This window comes from Neurospora tetraspora, assembly GCF_033439725.1.
Source record: "Neurospora tetraspora strain CBS 560.94 chromosome Unknown B0H65scaffold_2, whole genome shotgun sequence".
Taxonomy (NCBI): Eukaryota; Fungi; Ascomycota; class Sordariomycetes; order Sordariales; family Sordariaceae; genus Neurospora; species Neurospora tetraspora.
In genome coordinates, this window is record NW_026944384.1 from 4,381,453 (window position 1) to 4,399,362 (window position 17,910).

The 17,910-nt window shown below is 53.0% G+C and overlaps 5 protein-coding genes across 5 annotated transcripts; 2 read left to right on the plus strand and 3 right to left on the minus strand.

Moving 5' to 3' along the window:
* Positions 1 to 274: 274 nt before the first annotated feature.
* On the plus strand, positions 275 to 1,542 carry B0H65DRAFT_123042 (cell division protein Cdc14). Its single transcript, XM_062820700.1, has 2 exons — positions 275 to 925; positions 1,000 to 1,542. Exons 1-2 carry the CDS (start codon positions 521 to 523, stop codon positions 1,456 to 1,458), a joined length of 864 nt encoding a protein of 287 aa, XP_062684770.1. The 5' UTR covers positions 275 to 520; the 3' UTR covers positions 1,459 to 1,542.
* Positions 1,543 to 1,905: 363 nt separating this feature from the next.
* B0H65DRAFT_586729 (Peroxin/Dysferlin domain-containing protein) lies at positions 1,906 to 4,121 on the minus strand. Its single transcript, XM_062830954.1, has 2 exons — positions 3,579 to 4,121; positions 1,906 to 3,511 (listed from the first exon to the last, which is right to left on the minus strand). The coding sequence occupies exons 1-2, from the start codon at positions 3,746 to 3,748 to the stop codon at positions 2,083 to 2,085; spliced, it is 1,599 nt and encodes a 532-aa protein (XP_062684771.1). The 5' UTR covers positions 3,749 to 4,121; the 3' UTR covers positions 1,906 to 2,082.
* A 2,267-nt stretch (positions 4,122 to 6,388) lies between these two features.
* Positions 6,389 to 6,953, minus strand: B0H65DRAFT_123065 (uncharacterized protein). Its single transcript, XM_062820701.1, has one exon. The coding sequence runs from the start codon at positions 6,745 to 6,747 to the stop codon at positions 6,439 to 6,441; it is 309 nt and encodes a 102-aa protein (XP_062684772.1). The 5' UTR covers positions 6,748 to 6,953; the 3' UTR covers positions 6,389 to 6,438.
* On the plus strand, positions 6,954 to 11,796 carry B0H65DRAFT_123066 (uncharacterized protein). The gene is made up of 3 exons (XM_062820702.1): positions 6,954 to 7,221; positions 7,360 to 10,255; positions 10,316 to 11,796. Exons 1-3 carry the CDS (start codon positions 7,160 to 7,162, stop codon positions 11,507 to 11,509), a joined length of 4,152 nt encoding a protein of 1,383 aa, XP_062684773.1. The 5' UTR covers positions 6,954 to 7,159; the 3' UTR covers positions 11,510 to 11,796.
* A 4,879-nt stretch (positions 11,797 to 16,675) lies between these two features.
* B0H65DRAFT_402422 (uncharacterized protein) lies at positions 16,676 to 16,837 on the minus strand (the record flags this gene model as incomplete). Its single annotated transcript, XM_062823790.1, has 1 exon — positions 16,676 to 16,837. A coding segment is annotated over one exon (162 nt), but the record flags the coding sequence as incomplete, so codon positions are not given.
* Between the last annotated feature and the right edge of the window lie 1,073 nt (positions 16,838 to 17,910).

Sequence of the window (17,910 nt, forward strand, 5' to 3'; positions counted from 1 at the left end):
CCCAGTCCCAGTCCCGGTCGTCTGGTGACCCCCTGTCTGCGCGCGCACACGCGTGGTGTCAGAGTGCCATTTGGCTTTCAGTTTTGCATCAGACCATCCCATCCGATCTTCCTCTAGCTCTTGCGCCAACTGAACCCCTTCCGCGGCGGCGCATTTGGGGGACGTCCACTTCTTTCCCCCAAATCCAACCATCACCTCATCGTTCTGAATAGCATCTTTCGACTTCGAATATCGTTCAATAGTGGCCGTGGGAACGACTAGCGCCAAGAGCCCTTTCCCCTGCTATCACTCCTCTTCTGCCCTGAAGATCTTCGGCGCAGGGGTTGCCGGTCGCATTCAACTTGCGGGCGTCGCAAAATTACATCATAGGCGATTGGGCGCTGCCCATCTTATTCCAAGTATTACCATCTTCATCGTCGATCGATCGGACATCTTCAGCAACCCCTCTCCGAATCTGAATCCAAAATCCAACCATATACACACAAACTCCGATCACGATACATACAGACCCAAGTCAACCATGGAGTCTCTACTATCGCTCGCTTTCGACAACCTCTCGGCCTTCGAGCCGGCAAAGATCAAGAAGGGTCTAAAACAAGTCGAGGGCTTGCTCGCCCAAATATGCTTATCAGGCCCGGCCAAGAGGGAACAAGATGCGGCTGCTGCCGGGGAACAACCACAACTACAGCGCAAGGGCCTAGGCGACCTTGCTGGCGACCCAGCGTTTCGCGAGTTCTTCAAGTTGCAGGAGGGGTTCGAATGGAATGTCGCCCAGCGCCTGCTCACAACGCTCGACTTTCTGGTGGCCCGGGGCGGCGAGGGGCAGTATGACTTGCTTATCCTCAATGCTCTGGACCTGATCCAAGGTGTTCTCCTTCTACACCCACCCAGCAAGGTGCTCTTTTCGAGGGCTGCGCACATGAACGTAAGTTGACCATCAGCAAACACACAAAGAAGGCCATCGGAACGTTGACTAACATTCCTTCCCCCAAACTCCAGCTCCTCCTCGACCTAATAGAACCCGTCAACAGCCCCGCCATCCAATGCGCAACCATCATCACCCTCGTCGTCGCCCTCCTCGACTCCCCCGCCAACGTGCGCGTCTTCGAGCGTCTTGACGGTCTTCTGACTGTTGCGTCTCTTTTCAAGAGCAGGGAAACCGGCCGCGAAGTCAAGTTCCGCTTGACCGAGTTCCTATACTTTTACCTTACCCCCGAGGCTCCTTCCGCTTCCATGGCGTCGTCACCAACATCATCGTCAACACCCACATCACCAACAAGGGATAAGGCCGGTAGCGATACGGCTAGCCAACAGGGCAGCGGGAGCAAAGTCAACGGGGGCGTCACGCTGTCGGTGGATGTCAAGAAGAGAAAGCTTGATCAGCATCTCCCCGGGGTCGTTGATGCCTTGTTGAGAGACTTGGATCGGTATAAGCCCTTTGGGGGTGTGTTGAGCTGAGCGGGTGCTGTCCAGCTTCCACGAGTTCTCTTCTGTTTCAGTCTTTTCCTTTTTTTTTTTTCTTCTTCATTGGCTTATGATCAACAGCCCTTGATCAGCATACGACCTTTTCTTTTTATTGTCTTGGCTGGCGGAGCGTGGCGTTTTATACCACTTGCGAATTTGTTATGGGAGACAATGGGCTTGGTCTATCTGGCTGTCTGGGTATCCAAGGCACGGTTTGGCTTATATGCTCCTTCGATTTGACGTATGTCCTTGGTATATCCTGGGGTGATACCACTGGGACAAAGAGGGAAAACACGGTTACAAGTCAAGGGTTTTTTTTTACTATTCCTATACCTTATTGTCTTGTGTTAGTATGGTAATTTTTCTGCATATTAGTAGAAGCAAAGGCAGGCGGTCAAGGGTCTGGGTGCCTTGTGGAAATGGGCAAAAACGGTGGGCACAATGAGGAAACGAGGAGTAGTTCCGGTAGAATACAATATACCCCTTCCGCATGTTCAAGCTCCTTGACAAGCTATAACGCAGTGAAGCAAAGGTCGATCATCTCAGGTTCATCAATCCAATCATTCCCATAATCATATAACCAGCAACCGCAAAGGGCACCTACCAAGACGGCCACCACTAATTCAACGCCGCATTGACATTTTTCCTCTTCACCATCCTCACCCATCTCCTCCTTCGCCAACTTCCCCTCCGACCCATCCCCTCCTCTCCTTCCTCCCAACAGATCGTCGGCCCAATCTTAGGCGTATGCCGACTCTGATCCTGACTCCTCACCGGTGTTTCGTAATCCCCATCCCCCAACGCCGCTCCCAGGTCGTCGTTATCACCACCGTTACCCCCATTCTCATGCTCATTATAGATATCATACACCCACCTCTCCCCTTCCGTCTCGACCTCGACCCCGGTAATGATCCGCTCCTCCACCCACTCCCTACTCCAAAGATCCAACGCCCACTTCTTCCCGCTCCACTCCCAACCCTCAGGCGGCAGCACGTCCTCGAAGAAGCGCGTCCCCGTGGGCCGGTCTCCCGCGATCCGTGCCGCGGATAGGGGGTCGTACGGCGACGGACTGAACAGCCACGGCTCCCACTCGCCGCTGGTGTCGCTCTGGCGCTGCAGCTCAAAGATCTCCACCTCGCGCGTCTCGGGCGCGTCGTCCAGAATGATGTCCGAGCGGACCCAGGCGTCGAAAGCGCGTTCGGCTGCTAGCGATGAATCAGGGCTGGGACCGGGCGGGTGGTTCTGGATCTGTTCCAGTTTCTTGTCGTTGTCGTGCACGGCCTGCGCCGTCGCACTCGGTTGTTCTCCCTTTTCTCCTGCTCCTAGATACTGAGCCTGCCACTCACCAATCAGTCGGGAAACGGTGGGGTGGTTGGACCAGATGGCGGCCCAGCCGGCGACCAGGCAGATGTAGCGCCAGGGAATCAGGTGGGCGGTGACGGTCATGAGGGCGCAGGCGCCGCAGAGCAACACGAAAATGGCGGACGACAAGGCCTCGTCCGAGAAGTTGGTTTTGGGGACAACCAGCGCAATGATCTTGTCGTGGGCCACGCTGTAGTCGTCCATAACGTTCTGCAAGTCGCCCAGGTTGCGGAAGAAGTCGCGCGACAGCTCCTTGGTCGGCTTGAAGGTGCGGGCGGGCGCTAGGGGAGGGCCGCGGGGGGAGTAGCCTAGGTTGCGGACCGCGTGGGCTTCGGAGGAGGAGGCGGGCGCTGGGTGTCGCGCGATGAAAGAGGGCACGAAGATGCCGAATAAGGCGATGGCGAGCGGGAGAACGAAGATTAGGTAGGGGTCTAGGCAGACGAAGGTGTAGACGGCTAGTAGGGACAAGGTGTGCGTGGGCCGTCGCCATGAGAGCACCCGTAGGGCTTTGGCTTGGAATTTGAAGACGACCCCGATGCGCGCGTTGAAGCGCCGGAAGTTGTTGGACATGGCGCCTACCGTGAAGCCGGGGCGTTCGCCGAAGGCTGAGGGCTCGTTGGCCCCGCCGGCTTCGCCGCTGCCGTGAGGTTGGCCATCGTCTACGGGGATGACTTGCGCGAGGAGTCTGGTGTATTCAAGTTAGTAACCTCAGAACTGATAAATGCAAATATCATGAGCTGGGTAGGAAGTACTTCTCTAGAAGCTTGTCTTGTAAGTTGGCTGCCTTGAGAATCCCCCGTCGCAATGTCCGGGCCGTGGTGGTCGAGTCGGTGCCGGAGCCCTGTTCCTGTTGACCGTCATCCTCTTCCTGGATTGAGGCGTCATCGCCTGGACCGAGAAAGGCAGCAGCTAAGTCGTCCATGGCTATAGATATCACGCGGTCTTGGGTCGTTTACGGCTTCGAGAATCTCATTCTACCCAAGGTGGCGGAAGCCAAGGTCTCTCTTGGTAATTCTTCCGTCTTTGCTTCGATCGCTTGATCTCATGTACCAGTCAGACTAGATTCGCTACAGTTTGAGGACAGAGAGGTAGCTTTAGGCGTGTGAATGGGGGTTTCAGTAGGATGCCTGAGTGTTGAAGTTGTGAATGCGGCGATGATGATGATGACGGAATGCTGGTGCAAGGTGAGTGAGGAGCTGCGCATGTGAAAGCGGTACGCGCGACTACAAGGGTAGCTTTTGATGTTATGAGGGGCTATGAGCTGCTAACGCTACCTCCCAGCTTCTCTGTCGACGTCCTGATTTACTGGGCTCGACTGCCACATCTCCACCAAATCGAGGCTCAAAGGCCAAGCATCATTGGTGCCATCATAGCTGTTGTTAATGTCTGGCGCCCTCTCTTAACAATGCAGGCTCACCCGATGATGTGGACAGAACTTCTATGCGACTGCACAAAGTTGAAGTCAACAAACATCAGTCACCCAGAATTATGAAGAGTTTCCATTTCTACCTAGTTCTGGCAGAATTTTGATCAATTTTGCAACCTACTTTTGTTGAGGTGACGCTGCCTGTGGCAGACACTAGACGTCATTCATAACCGGATTCTCTACCAAACCCTTGAAATCCACGGTGAGATATGATTTGTCCACGCCGCAAGCTGTGATCACCAAGGACGTTCCTTGCTATACTGTGGTTGCGAGCAAAAGTTTTACCTCCCTGTCAGGTACCTTGCACGAACCACCACAGCCAAAGCTTCGTGGGCACTGTGTATTCAACGACCTGACCCACGGGTTTAACTTACCCACAACACCATAGTAGACTTAACGATATTTGACGACGGCAAGGCATTGGAGGTGTGGGTGTTTTGAAGTAGGGGACCCTGCATGGAAATCACTTCAAGCTTTTACTTTATCACGGCACCGCAGCCCCTGTTCCTGAAGCAACCCACCATCTGAGGACTCGAAACAAGAAAAGAAGAAAATATTGATCATGAACTCATACTCTTTCAAACTCCCGAGATTTTCCTGCAAGTGCATCTCGATCGTGCAGTGCAAGCTTTACAGTTGGGCTTCAGCCAAGCCGGAAGGGCTCCAGTTTTGATCCTCGTTGGCGTCAAGTTCAAGGGGAGAATTGGCTCTGGTACGGACATGTCACATCCGCACATCTTTCTACCCAACGGTGCCAACATCGACATGAGTTGTTGAAAGGCGACCTGTGACCGTGAAAGAAAGAGTTCAAAGAGGTCCAGAAAGAAATAGAAATGAGACGGGGACAACCCTGCAGTTCAACCTGTCAACCCCCATACTGTCAAATCTACCTAGGTTCAATGTAGCTCGGCATTGACGTTCATCTGCCGGATGAGATTGGAAATTACTCGTCCCTATAGCAAGTTGCGGGGACCTTGCATATCATGTGTCCATATTTCTTGAGGCCATCACTGAACAAGTCGACTTCGGTTTTTATTTTGTTTTTTTTTCCCCATGAAACTTGGACAAATATACTAGTTGACGTAAGGGAGCAATACTTGGGCACCGAGACCCCATGATCTCCATGGTTGGGTTTCCAGATCTCAACACCACTTCCTTCTTGTTAACGTTGGTTTCTAGAGCCTTGGCGTCGATACTACGCGGAACTATCTCCAGGAACCATCTCTAATTCTAAAAAAGAGGATAGGCCAATGTTATTTGCTCTCCGGAAGCACATTGAAATTGTAGTAGATATGCCATGTGCTTGTCCTTGCCACGACTCTTTCTTAATATCGCCGCCGCCAGGATCCTCCCTTCAAATCTGGATGGACCTGGACTGGCTCCCGTCCCGGCCTTGGCGTCCCCGCCATCTTTCAGACGGTTTGCCGAGAGGGTCGTGCATTGGGAAGTCTTTGAATGAGAACAACAAGAAGTCAGGAGGAAGTTACTCTTATCTCTGTTGAATTGATTGTGGATGCCGTTTGGGCGTGGATATCCAGGGTCTGCGGAGAAGAAGAGGGGAAGGCGTGTTGGGTTCGTTGGACTGCTGCATGTGCATCTTTCCATCGATGTTCTGAATGAGGAGTTCCCGCCGTCGGCTTTCTCCTTTTTTTCCTTCTTGCGACTTTCGGTCCCCACAAAAAGATTCCCCTGAGGAGTTGTTGCCCCATGAAATTTCGAGTTGTTGTTCAGAGACAAAGCAACCTCAATTCATCAAGCGCGGGTAGCGACGAGGGTATAACGCACCACAGCTCCTTTATTTTCTAGGGCATTTTGTTCGTTTCCACCAACCGCAAGCACCCAGGCAGTTCACGCATGAGAGTTACGCAGCAGCGGCATCACAGGAACTTGAGTCTTTCGTTGCTGTCAGATGGAGGCTTCTTGCAGTTGGTTGACCCGGTGGCCGACCGCATTAGAGGTAATGTTAGTGGCTGCTTCATGGTGGCTGCCACCTGCCGGCCAGCAGCCGCTTGGCCAGGCGAAACCAGGCTAGTCCGTAGAGAAGGGTAGCGGCCCGGTAGCACCACACAGAGGGCAGACACCTTGCCAGGTCATTAGCACAGGCCCCAGGGCAAGCAAGGCAACAAAACTTTGTCTTCCATCCCAATCCCATTGTTGCTTCCATTGCTACCTACCATTGCTACTATTCATCTCTCGATCGACCAAGCGAACGACGACCGGCTGCTGTGTCTCGAACACGCTCGACGACGACGACTTCCACCGCGTCCTCGGAATGAGGTAGCCTCGATATCCATCTCAGCTCCTTGGCCGGACTGAGCCCTTGTCCCTCTCTCTCGCTGATCTGGGCAATGGTAGAGCTCTCGCGCCGTCCTCCCACCCGCATTGGCTGTCGACGACTTGGACCTAGGCTCGACGTCGAATCGACGACTCGGACCACAAAGGACAGGATACCTTAACACAGCAGTGGAGAGAACTGAAGCGAACGCACCAACCATTCATCTCATCCCAAAGAGTGGACCAAACACCATTATCACCACCAAGCACCACCACCGTCCACCGCACCACGACGACCACCATAATAATCCGTACCGCCCTTCACGCCTACACGCACGCTGCTGCTGCTGCACGCTGCATGCTGCACGCCGGCCAAGCAAAGGTACTAAAAGTCTGAAGCAGACAGACCGCCTCGCGATCCTGTCGCCGGTCTGTCGGTCTCGCCTTGTCCCCCGTCAGCACTCAGCCCTTTCCTAGCACGAGCAAGAGGCTCCGTCCCGTTCCCGTTGTGGTCGCGGTTGCGTTGCCGTATCCCGTTTACCGCGGCCCTGTCGTCCTGACGTTTCCGCTCATTGAGGCCCGCCTCGCGCTGCGTGACTCCATAACCACCGGCCTCACGGCTCCATTGCACCCATGAACAATAGGGAGCGGCACGTCCCCGCTGGCCCCAGAGGGGAAACCCAGTCACCCACCAGGTTGTTCCCGTCCTTGTCTCGTCTTGTCTTCTCAAGTGCTACTCTCTTTTGCATCGCGCCCAGTGGTAGCTCCCGCCGCAAGTTCCTTCCGTGTTTTCGATTCAGACTAGCTAACATTGGCTCGTGTTTCCTGCACAGGCGCAAGGAAAACTGCAGTCCCTCCAAAATCAACGCTTACCGTCGACCTACCGAGGATCCTCCGATGCTGAGCGCCTCCTCGTCCAACAACCACTCATTGTTCTCCTTTGGCAGCCGGAATGGTAACGAAGACGGATCATCGACAAGCACAGCATTCGAATTCTTGCCCTCGGTGAGCTTCGACGACCTTCAGAGCAGCCTCGAGGCCGACTTCAAGCTGGCCCACTACTCAACACCGCCTGGCCAAAATTCTACACCTGAAAGCATGGGGGGCCATTCCGACATCTCCATCAATGCGACCGGCGCGAGAGTCGCGGTCCAGCAGCCCGCCCCGACGCGGACTGCCAGGAGCGGGTCAATTTTGCGAAGACCTAGTATAACAACTGGCACGAATAGACAGGCAGGCTTAGGAACAACAGCATCCAACACCTCGGGTGTTACGACCCCTACCGCTCCGGCCGCCATCCGCACTCGTCGCCCGAACCATTACCCCCCAGTCTCGAGTACGAACAATACAGTGAAAGCTCCCAGGCGGTCCTCACTCGGGGAGCGAAATGGAACAGAGCCGCCGGTACGCACGTCAGTGTCCGTAGACGGAGGGCCTCGTCCTATGCCCGAGTCAACGCGAACCTCCAAGGCGAGATCTGTGCAACCGCCGCCCCGAGGCAGCGATGCTACTACACTAGCCCACGACTTGAGCGCCCTTGCCTTGGGCTCCGGGAGCTCGCCTGTGACATTTCCACGCTCCCCCATGACTGCCGTCAAGGCGCCAGTTCCATCCTCGACCAAGAGGATATCTGTTATGCCTGGTGTTCCTCATACTTCACATGCAACAGGCTTAGGCGCCAGGACGATCAGCCCGACAGATACGAGACTAATGAAGCGAATGTCACATCATCAACCCTCTCAAGCGCCAGCTCCAGTACCAACAGCTCCGATGCCATTAGCTAGATCACGTCCTTCGTCTCGTTCTCCATCCATGTTGCCGCGCAAGATCCCAACGCCAGCTTCCTCTCGGACTACCCCGGACGCGAATAACAGAAAATCGTACAGCTCTGGTCTTTCGGCTGCGTCGGCAAATAGCTACAACACTGTACGATCATCGACTGGCTCTATTCAACCGCGTATTCCGCAGAGCGGCAGCTCTAGGCTACCTGCTCCAATGGGTATGCCTGCCCAGAACACGGCGAACGGCGAGGAAGAGGAAGAGGTTCCCCCAGTTCCAGCAATACCAAAGCTGTACGATTCGCCCGGGGAACTGTCGTTTTTGGACAAGCGCAAGTCCAATAGGGCGTTTGATACTAGTAGCATCAATAGCACCTCAACAGGGAGCGTATCTGGGGCACAGCTGACTGACCCACCGCCTGCTAAGCTGCAACGCAAACCCAGCCAACGAAAGTCCGTACACACTTCGACTGTGGACAAGAAGTCCTCTTCCGCAAACTCAAAGAAAAACCTGCAGCCTCTTCGTCTGCCCCCGCTTGCTCTAGGACCGTTGAGCACTACAACTGCTGCCAAAATTGCGGCGCTTGAGCAGAATGCATCAGACAGGAGTCTTTCTCCTCCTCCTGGCAGGCAAATTGCAAAGACGCCGTCGACGCCCATGACAGCGTCAAGAAGCACCTACTTCACCACAACGCGAACTGAGGATAAGCCTACAGTTCAGCACCTTAGGAGTACAAGCACAATTAATCGAGGAAAAGGCGGTAGTATGGACTCCTACAGCTCGAACGAGTCAATGGGGGGAGTGGTGTCAAATGTGATGCCACAGTCAGGAATGTCGCCATATGTTTCGTCTTCTGCGGTAAAGGGGGGTAATCAGGAGTCGGCATACTCCAATCGACCAAAAACAGGGGATCCCGATGCATCTGTTCCAACCCAGAAACCCTCTGGACCGCGAGCCCCAAAGCCTGCTGCCGCAAAGTCACCACCACCTCCCACTGACCCGGAAGAGCCACCAACTCCATCGTCAATTGGCACCTCCATCAGACGGAAATTGAGTCTATCATGGAAACGAAGCGCATCCAAGAACGGTAACAGTCGGCCTGAAAAGGTGGATCCGAACAGTGTCAAACATGATTCTATGCCACCCCCAAGGATCCCGATATCGGCGACATTGGGCAGCATGCCTTCAACCACGAAAGCCCCAAGCCCGACGCCTTCATCAAAATCGAATGGGACCGGGACATACTTGGAGTCAAGGAGACGGAAGAGCTCAGCCTCGAGCCTCAATGCCATTGTTGCAGGGGACCGTCAACGTAGCGATGCGGCGGGCAAGAAGGAATCTACGCTGGACACGGTGGCAGAGCGGTCGATTCATACGTATAGCTCGGCGCAAAAGATCCTCAAGCCGAAGAGTTCAAGTGCGACTCTGAGCCAAACCCGTGACGTCTGGACGGCCGATCTCGACAAGGATGATATGGTGGCCGAGGAAGAGATGAAGAAACTCGGGTCGCGGCGTAAGGAAACGGAAATGGCGGCTCGGACGCTCGACGCCTTACGCAAGCGTGCTACTGCCAAGGAACGCGTTGGCCTTCAGGAAGCCCTTAGGATTGCGGTCCTGAACATTTATGAGCGCGGCGAAATTGTGGACTATAAGGACGTCTACTTTTGCGGTACTCAGAATGCGGCTAAGGTGGTTGGTAACGTTCAGTCAGACCTTCCCAACTTTGGGTACGATGATGAGCGAGGAGACTACTCGATTATTATCGGCGATCATCTTGCATACAGATATGAGATCATTGATGTCCTTGGAAAGGGTAGCTTCGGGCAGGTTGTTCGATGCATTGATCATAAGACTGGCGTCCTTGTGGCCGTCAAGATTATCCGGAACAAGAAGCGGTTCCACCAGCAGGCTCTTGTGGAAGTCAATATTCTGCAGAAGCTTCGCGAATGGGTAAGTTCTTGACGACTGTTTACTCGAACCGTATTTGTTCGCTAACAAGTAAACTTTCAGGACCCCAAGAATAAGCACAGCATGGTCAATTTCACCCACAGCTTCTATTTCCGTGGGCATCTCTGCATTTCCACCGAACTCCTTGATATGAATCTTTACGAGTTCATCAAGTCTAATGCTTTCCGAGGCTTCTCACTCAAGTTGATTCGGCGGTTCACTAAACAAATGCTCAGCTCACTGCTTCTGCTAAAGCAGCACAAGGTTATTCACTGCGACTTGAAGCCAGAAAACATCCTCCTGCGACACCCTCTACATTCGGAGATCAAGGTCATCGATTTTGGTTCCAGCTGTTTCGAAAACGAGAAGGTTTATACTTACATTCAGTCACGCTTTTACCGATCCCCCGAGGTTATTCTGGGTATGACCTATGGCCTTCCCATTGATATGTGGTCGCTAGGCTGTATTCTGGCGGAACTCTTCACTGGTGTTCCCATTTTCCCTGGTGAGAACGAGCAGGAACAGCTTGCGTGCATCATGGAAGTATTTGGGCCTCCGGAGAAGCATCTCATTGAAAAATCAACACGCAAGAAGCTGTTCTTCGATAGCTCTGGCAAACCGCGTCTTACCGTCTCCTCGAAGGGCCGCCGTCGCCGCCCCTCCTCCAAGACTTTGCAGCAGGTTCTCAAGTGCGATGATCAGCCATTCCTGGATTTCATTGCCCGCTGTCTCAGGTGGGATCCGGACAGAAGAATGAAGCCCGAGGAAGCCGTACGACATGAGTTCATTACCGGGCAGAAGACTCCGCCCTCATCTTCCATGCCAGTGCCACGCCTTGCATCGACGCGGGAATCATCCCCAACCAAGCGTGTACAGAGTCTGAATGGAGGAGGACCTCGCCCCCTACCGGAGCCGCCGGCCGCCGCCGTCACTACCAGAACTTCACTACGGTCAGGAGTCGTCAGCTCCGGTATGCCTCAAGGTCCTTTAAAACCCACTCTTGCGAGTAGTGTTCTGCCTGCGTCCCGTAAGGTATCTGGCATGACGGCTTCGGGTAGTGGGGCAACTTCTGGCGTGAAAAGAGCAAGCGGAGGTACAACCGGCTCAACAGCTGGCAGTTTCACCTCAGGAAATGTGGGCGCCAACGGGAGCAGTCTACCGCGAGCGGCGGTTCGTACCACGAGTACCCGGCAGCAGCAACAACAAGATCTTGCAGCTGCAGGGGCCACAGCGGCCATGATGAGCCGCAGGGCCTAGGAGGAACGATGGGCTAGAAGGGTTCGACTGGGTATAGGAAGGGCATTGGCGCCGAACATGGCGAACGTTGTGACAAAGCGGGAAGTGTTGGGTGGTTATTAAAAAGTCTTATATGGGTAAGAGAAGGTGACGGTCACGATGCGAAAAATATCAAAGGTTTCGGGTGGGGGTTGCTAGGTGTCGAACGAACAAACGAACGGACGAACGGACGGACGAAAGCGAGCATGGCGTCGAACCTGGATTTTTTTTGAGTTGTAAACCCCTTCGTCGAGAGGTGCAGTCATTGTTTTCCTTTCGTTTGCTTCTTTCTTCTCTGTGTATCGTGCATCATCATCATTGTCATCATCGTCAACATCATCATCATAGTACGGTCGGTGTCTGCATGGGGATAAAAAGTAAAGACGCGTGTGTCAACTTTATCATATCATTCGCTTTATGTGTGTGTATAACTTACTTCACCCTCTCTTCACGGCGTTGTTACGATTTTTGTCTTGTCTTGGAGGTGTGGTCCAGAAAGATGGTATAGAGGTGTCTATAAACTTTAGGTGATAAAGGGGGATTGTTGGGAATGTGATGATTGAACGGTGGATATATGGACACGGCTTTAGCTCCGCGGGGAAAATAAGAAAAGGACGAGAAACTGGTGCAGTAGTGACGAGGTCCAGGAGAAGTGATGACCACAAGCCATCAATCAATCAATATCTCGTCCTTCCTCAAATTGGCTCACGATGTTCTCATTCGCTCGGCGCTCATCTTGAGACTCTGCTTTTCAGACATCATCACATAATTAGTCTCATCACGTTCTCCGAGAGAGTGAGGCGTATTCTGGGCAGCAGTACCCAAAGTCTAATCCAGCAACTTTGAGGCGTTGTGCTGGAGCGAAGTGGCTTTGTAGCCGAGGTAGGCCCGTCTCAGCCACATATTTCCGGGCGTCCGCTGAAAAGACTCCCGTTGAAGAGACTCCCGTTCAAAGCCACGGCAAGGACAGAATAAAAACAGAGAAAAAACGGTGCCATACCACGACATCTGCCGTTTGTGGTGGCGGGGGTGGCACGGCTGCCACACACGCTCTCATCTCTCTCTCTTGAAGTACATACTTGACGTATGTACTTGACGTACACGACAGACGCCACAATGGTGACTGGGTACAGGATAGGATGGGAAAAGAGTACGGTTGCGGCACCATGATGGATAGATAGCTCAGGGCACTTGGTACATGGCTCGGGCAATGAGTAAGAAGGTTAAATGGGAGTGTTGTCCTTCTGTTGCCTTGGGGCACATTAGGGCTTAGATCAAAAGGGCTCAGTAAGTATTACCGACTTCATGAAGCGGATCGGCCCGTTTGAGGAAACGCCGTTCGTCTGAGTAATGTACATGTAGGTTTCTTCTCGTCGTCGTGGTAAGAACTGAATGCCGTGGGGGTGAAGTGGCTGAGGCGTAGATAGAGTTACTTACTTACACCTTTGCGGCGGTTAAGTGGGCAGACATGATGAAATGAAAGTGCATGTACCAGCTTGCTGGTGTCTGAGTACGGTGTTTACTTATTAGGTTACTCTCCCAGGGGAAAACCAGGATCAAAGGCTTTGCTAGGCACTGATGGACAATTGTCCATACCAACCTCTGCTCTCTGCTCTCTGCTCTGTATAACTGCACGGCTGCGGTGTCTCCTTTCTTCTTCTTCTCTCTCTCTCAGGCTTCGTGCATGCCATCAAATTACCTTCTCTTTTGTCTCTATGGCTTACTCATTCGTATTCCGCGAATAACAATGATACATGATGGTGCCTACCGATTCCTAGGCCTAGACATACAATCTATGTCTGGCGCAGACTTCACTTGTCTGCCTTCACCTGGGTCCTAGGGGCATGGTCAACGTTCTCATAGAATCGGAATGAAATAATATGATGCCGAATAGGCACCTGTTTACCAACATCCATGGGCCAGACCCGGAATTTTGGGGGCCGAAGACGGGGGGCGGGCGGTCGAACCAAGTCAAAGTCTCGGAGAGTGAGTAAGTGCCGAGGCTCACTAAGGCAGAAAGCCTTCATGCGTAGTGCGCGAAAGTTGATGACTGAGGTTTGCGCGGTATGATATTGCAGTTCCAGGAATCAATCGTACCATGTAGGGGCCCGGGGTGGCGTGGGGTCTTGGGAGTCAACTTTGAGATTAATCAATTAATGATGATTACTCGCCGTTGAATGGAGGATGCTCGGTGAGGTTGGAGGACTTGTCGTGGAGTATTTGTTGTATGGGGGTCATTCGCGATATAGGATCTTATGACGCAGTTATTTCGGGATATACTGTCCGGGTTCGGGTCAATCGCGGGCAGCGGGCTGCACTGCCTGTCTTTAGGTGGTTCTTGTTCCCGACGGCGTCAGCGGTTGATGACTTCCATCCCAACACCTGGCCAGGAAACAAGTTGAAGAAAGGTATAGAGGGGAGTGAGGAGAGATTGATTGCCTGAAGACAACCAGCGAGCGTTCAGCTTCAGGCACCGTCATCCAACGGCCGCCGCGTATACCGGGTGACTGTCCGGTGATGGTGGTGATGATGATGATGATTTCGACACAGAGCATCGGGAGGATGTTGTATGATTCAACAATTGTGTTTCAAGTGGAAAGGAAGAAAGACTTGAGGTTGCAGTTTCCCGTCGTCCATCCCGTTAGAAGTTCGCAGGTAAAGTGGGGCTCTCCGCCGCATGTGGGGCTCAACCTTCCGGTTCGGCCTCCCGGAGGATCACATGGAGCTTCCGCTTCTGCCTGGAGGAAGCCGAATGGGGGCCGGAACTGGACCGGGGGTACGTTGGAGTTTTGTTTTGTGTCTGTGTCGGGTGCCAAGCACAGTGCCCCACCGTTCGTCGCTCAGTGGAGAAGCGGACAAGGAATAGGATCCCACCCTTTCGACGACGGTCAATGGTCGACCGACCGTTCACTTTCTGATGTCAACGGTGAACGGTCAACGGCATCTCCGTCCCTGACCCGGATCCTCCTCCAAGGTATCAGATATCGATTCAACAGTTTATTCGCCCCGAACCCGGAACTAGGGGCTGTGGCAGGTAAGATTTTGGAGGAAGTGATGTCGAGACCGTGCTCCGTTAGATATCTCGATAACTGATTGGTGGTATCTTGTCAGCCGTTCTGAGGCGGTGCTTGGACGAATGTGGTTTTCTCTCTGCTTTAACTGGCTCTAAATCCTCACGGTCAGTGATCATCTGCGGACTCTTTCGAGACCTTTTGAGGTCTTTGGACTGTTGATGGAAAACGGAGGGATGGGCGGGAATCAAAGCGATTGGTTGTCTAGCGAGACATTGTTCACAAATCCCCACTTGTACATCGTGGGTTTTTGGCGCCGTCATGGTTGTTGGGAAATAGAAGCCATCTTTCTCTGTTGTTTTGTCTCCCCTGGGATAGAAACGGCGCGTTAGCTCTCACCTTGCTGAACAAGCTTTTTTCTGAAACATCTGCCAAAGATGAGAAACTCATACATACTAGACATGCATCATCTGTGACATCTTTGATGCACGTCACAAGGCTGAAAAGAGGGAGGGTTGCCTCAGGCTTGGCACGTTCTACATGGTGATAGCTTCACCTTGTAGGGCAAAAGGCAGGGGACGGGATTTTGTTCACGGACTTAAAGAACTTCATTTCCCAATTCACTCTTATGTCCTTCTGTATGGTCACGCAAATGCAGGCCGATACTCGTGATGTCGGATGACGGACATGACGCTGATTGACCGAGCAGTGTAAAACCGTAGGGCTGGTGATATGCAGGGACATGACTGATTTCCTGCAAGGCGAATCGCTGCTGCGACTTGCGCTGTGCAGTCTGCAGCAGTTCATGCCATTGTCGTTGATGCAGTGCCTAATGAGCCAGGCACGAAACAAGTCACCGGTTCCGATTAACAACGGACGGAGAGATGCCTCATGAAGATAGTATTATGGTCACGAGTTGTTGCAGGCATCATTTTCGGAAACCACCGGGATCGACTCGGTGTGGAATCCAGGCAACGACAGTAGAGCCTATATGCACTCGGTGAGACAGTGACCAACGGCCGGCGGCGCCGTTACGGTCGGGGATGTTGTAAATTGACCGGAAGAGAGAAGAACATCACGAGTCCAACGCTTGCGCAGCAAGTCAGTGAAATCATGTGGGAAGAGACCTGCATAGACTACTTATGACACACATGTTCCTGAGGATCTTATTGGGAAATAATAGAGGCAAGGGAAATTACGATTTGGAATATCAAGACGGGAGTGGAAGGGTTGTTGGTGGAAAAGACGCGGAAGTACTCCGGTTTAGTTGGTCTGCAGTTACAGTACCACTAACACCCCTGTGTTAAGGGTTGTTAGCGAACCGTGCTGCTCCGGGGCCGTTTGGGGACATAAAAGGGCTGCTGCACTAACAGGGCTGTACTAATAAGATCCGTACGAAACTTTCAAAGGCAACCCACTTTGTGTAAAAGCGTCATCACTCATCTCTGTTACGTCGAATCGCGAGAGAGAACGAACGGTCATGGCAAGCGCCATGATCTCAAGAGTGGTCCCTTTGAAGGTGGCTTCATCTGCCCGTGTCATACCGGTCAACTGGCTTGGGAGGGTTAGGTGTGTGTTTTACCACTTTCGGCCACTGATGATGCACCACATCCAGAAGAGATTCAAGCATTGGCCAGTTATTGGGTGAGATACGGTCCTAGTTCTCTTCGGCTGCCTGCAGGCCGTGATAGTAAAAGGTCTACGCAAAATGTGATGTTGTTCTAGAACTCTGCTGCCATGATCAGGATCGTGCCTATGGGGAGATGATCGCCCTTGAACCCAGTTAACGGGGACCCAAGTCAACCTTGCCATTATGTATGTAGCTTCACGATGAAGGGTTCAATATGTTTCAGAATCCGTCCTAGATGCAGTCATACCGATTTGGACGGATAATCATGACTCCCAGTAGGTAAAACGAAGGAGGTTATAGGGTAGGGAGTGGATACTGGTCGGGACGAATCCATCGGGCGTATTGCCATTGGCTTTATCCCCATGACTGAATTGAAAAATCCGGAGGGAGTGCGGGTGAGTGTATGTGCCCCTGGCGCCATTACGCGATGATCTGGGGACGGTGTTTTCAACGTCTTGATGTGTCGTCAAGGATCCCCAACAGAACGATTGGTTGGTGCAACGTACCGTACCCAATGATGCGGTTGAGATGGCCCGTTGAGTCGACCCGATCCCACGCCGGGGCCCCGGGCGGCGGCCAATGCTCCCGGACCCATGCCGAGGCTGCCCTACCGATGGCTGGCCGCCGTCTGGCGTCAGCATAGAGGCCGCCGTGGTGGTAACTTGTGCTTGGTTCCAAGAAGTGAATTTACTGGTAGCGCTCCCCATGTCGTTCTTGATTACTGCATCCGCTAAATCGGGACCTGTCAGACTGTAGTCTGTACTAAGCACTTGTCTTGAAAGTGCCGGGGCTTGAACTGTTACAGTACCAAACATGAGGTTTCAGTGTCAGATACCCACGCTTCACCATCGCCAATGTTCATATGCGACCATGGTGGCCGTTTCCCCATCTCTTGGCGGTAGTTTCGAGAGACGGGCCCGTTTTGGTGGCCTGTTTCCAGTCTTACAATCCGTGGCATCGCGGACATTGATTTGGTTGGCGGTATACCTTTCCATACATTTCGAGTTCCGCAGGGGATAACGATGTGGTTGTCGGATTGTCACCACTCAATGCGACCTTCACCACATCTAGGGGCGAGGACCCCACCACGCTTCATGTCTTCCGGTACCCGGCTGCACCGTAATCGTTGATACCAAAGATCGTGTAACCCTTCTGCTGGACTGGCTGTAACACGGATTCTTCTTTCGACTTGTGCGGCGAAATAGTCTGCTCTAGCAAGTCAACGTTGCGGGCGGCTCTTGGTCTTGGGATAAGCACCGCTGTGCAAGCTTGGATCATGAGGACCGTTTTGCTCGACTCATTTTGGACTATATCCCTAAGTTGATCCATAACGACTGATCGAATGTGTAGCCCGGTCTATCAGTGTGTACTACCGCCATGCTCGGTCAATGTGTGCCCCGCCACCTTCATGTCAATCTTAACATCTTCGGTTGACTCAAATGACCGCTGGAATTTACCATAGAGCGGGTAATAGACCTTCTGAGCCAGTCAAACGTTCCCATCAGAACGAAGATGGCATTCCTTAGTACGCCTCACGCCCTTTGCCCTCGGGGAAGAAGCCTGGATGACCCGGCCGGGCAACTACCGAGGGGGCATCCGTGGGGTATGAACACTTTGCCTTGGTGTAGAGTCATCAACGGCGTTTTAGACCTTGGGGGTCGCGAAAGACGATCCTGTGCCGTCGAACTTGTGCGGCGTGTTCTTTGCTAGTAACACTTGGAGCCTTGGACCTCGGGGCATTC

Excerpts from the sequence above, each read along its gene's own strand:
- B0H65DRAFT_123042 (XM_062820700.1), top strand. The coding sequence starts at position 521 with ATGGAGTCTCTACTATCGCTCGCTTTCGACAACCTCTCGGCCTTCGAG. Across the intron at positions 926-999 it reads CGAGGGCTGCGCACATGAAC|CTCCTCCTCGACCTAATAGA; the intron begins GTAAGTTGACCA and ends CCCAAACTCCAG.
- B0H65DRAFT_586729 (XM_062830954.1), bottom strand. The coding sequence starts at position 3,748 with ATGGACGACTTAGCTGCTGCCTTTCTCGGTCCAGGCGATGACGCCTCA. Across the intron at positions 3,512-3,578 it reads CAAGACAAGCTTCTAGAGAA|ACTCCTCGCGCAAGTCATCC; the intron begins GTACTTCCTACC and ends TGAATACACCAG.
- B0H65DRAFT_123065 (XM_062820701.1), bottom strand. The coding sequence starts at position 6,747 with ATGGTTGGTGCGTTCGCTTCAGTTCTCTCCACTGCTGTGTTAAGGTAT.
- B0H65DRAFT_123066 (XM_062820702.1), top strand. The coding sequence starts at position 7,160 with ATGAACAATAGGGAGCGGCACGTCCCCGCTGGCCCCAGAGGGGAAACC. Across the intron at positions 7,222-7,359 it reads GAAACCCAGTCACCCACCAG|GCGCAAGGAAAACTGCAGTC; the intron begins GTTGTTCCCGTC and ends TTTCCTGCACAG. Across the intron at positions 10,256-10,315 it reads TGCAGAAGCTTCGCGAATGG|GACCCCAAGAATAAGCACAG; the intron begins GTAAGTTCTTGA and ends GTAAACTTTCAG.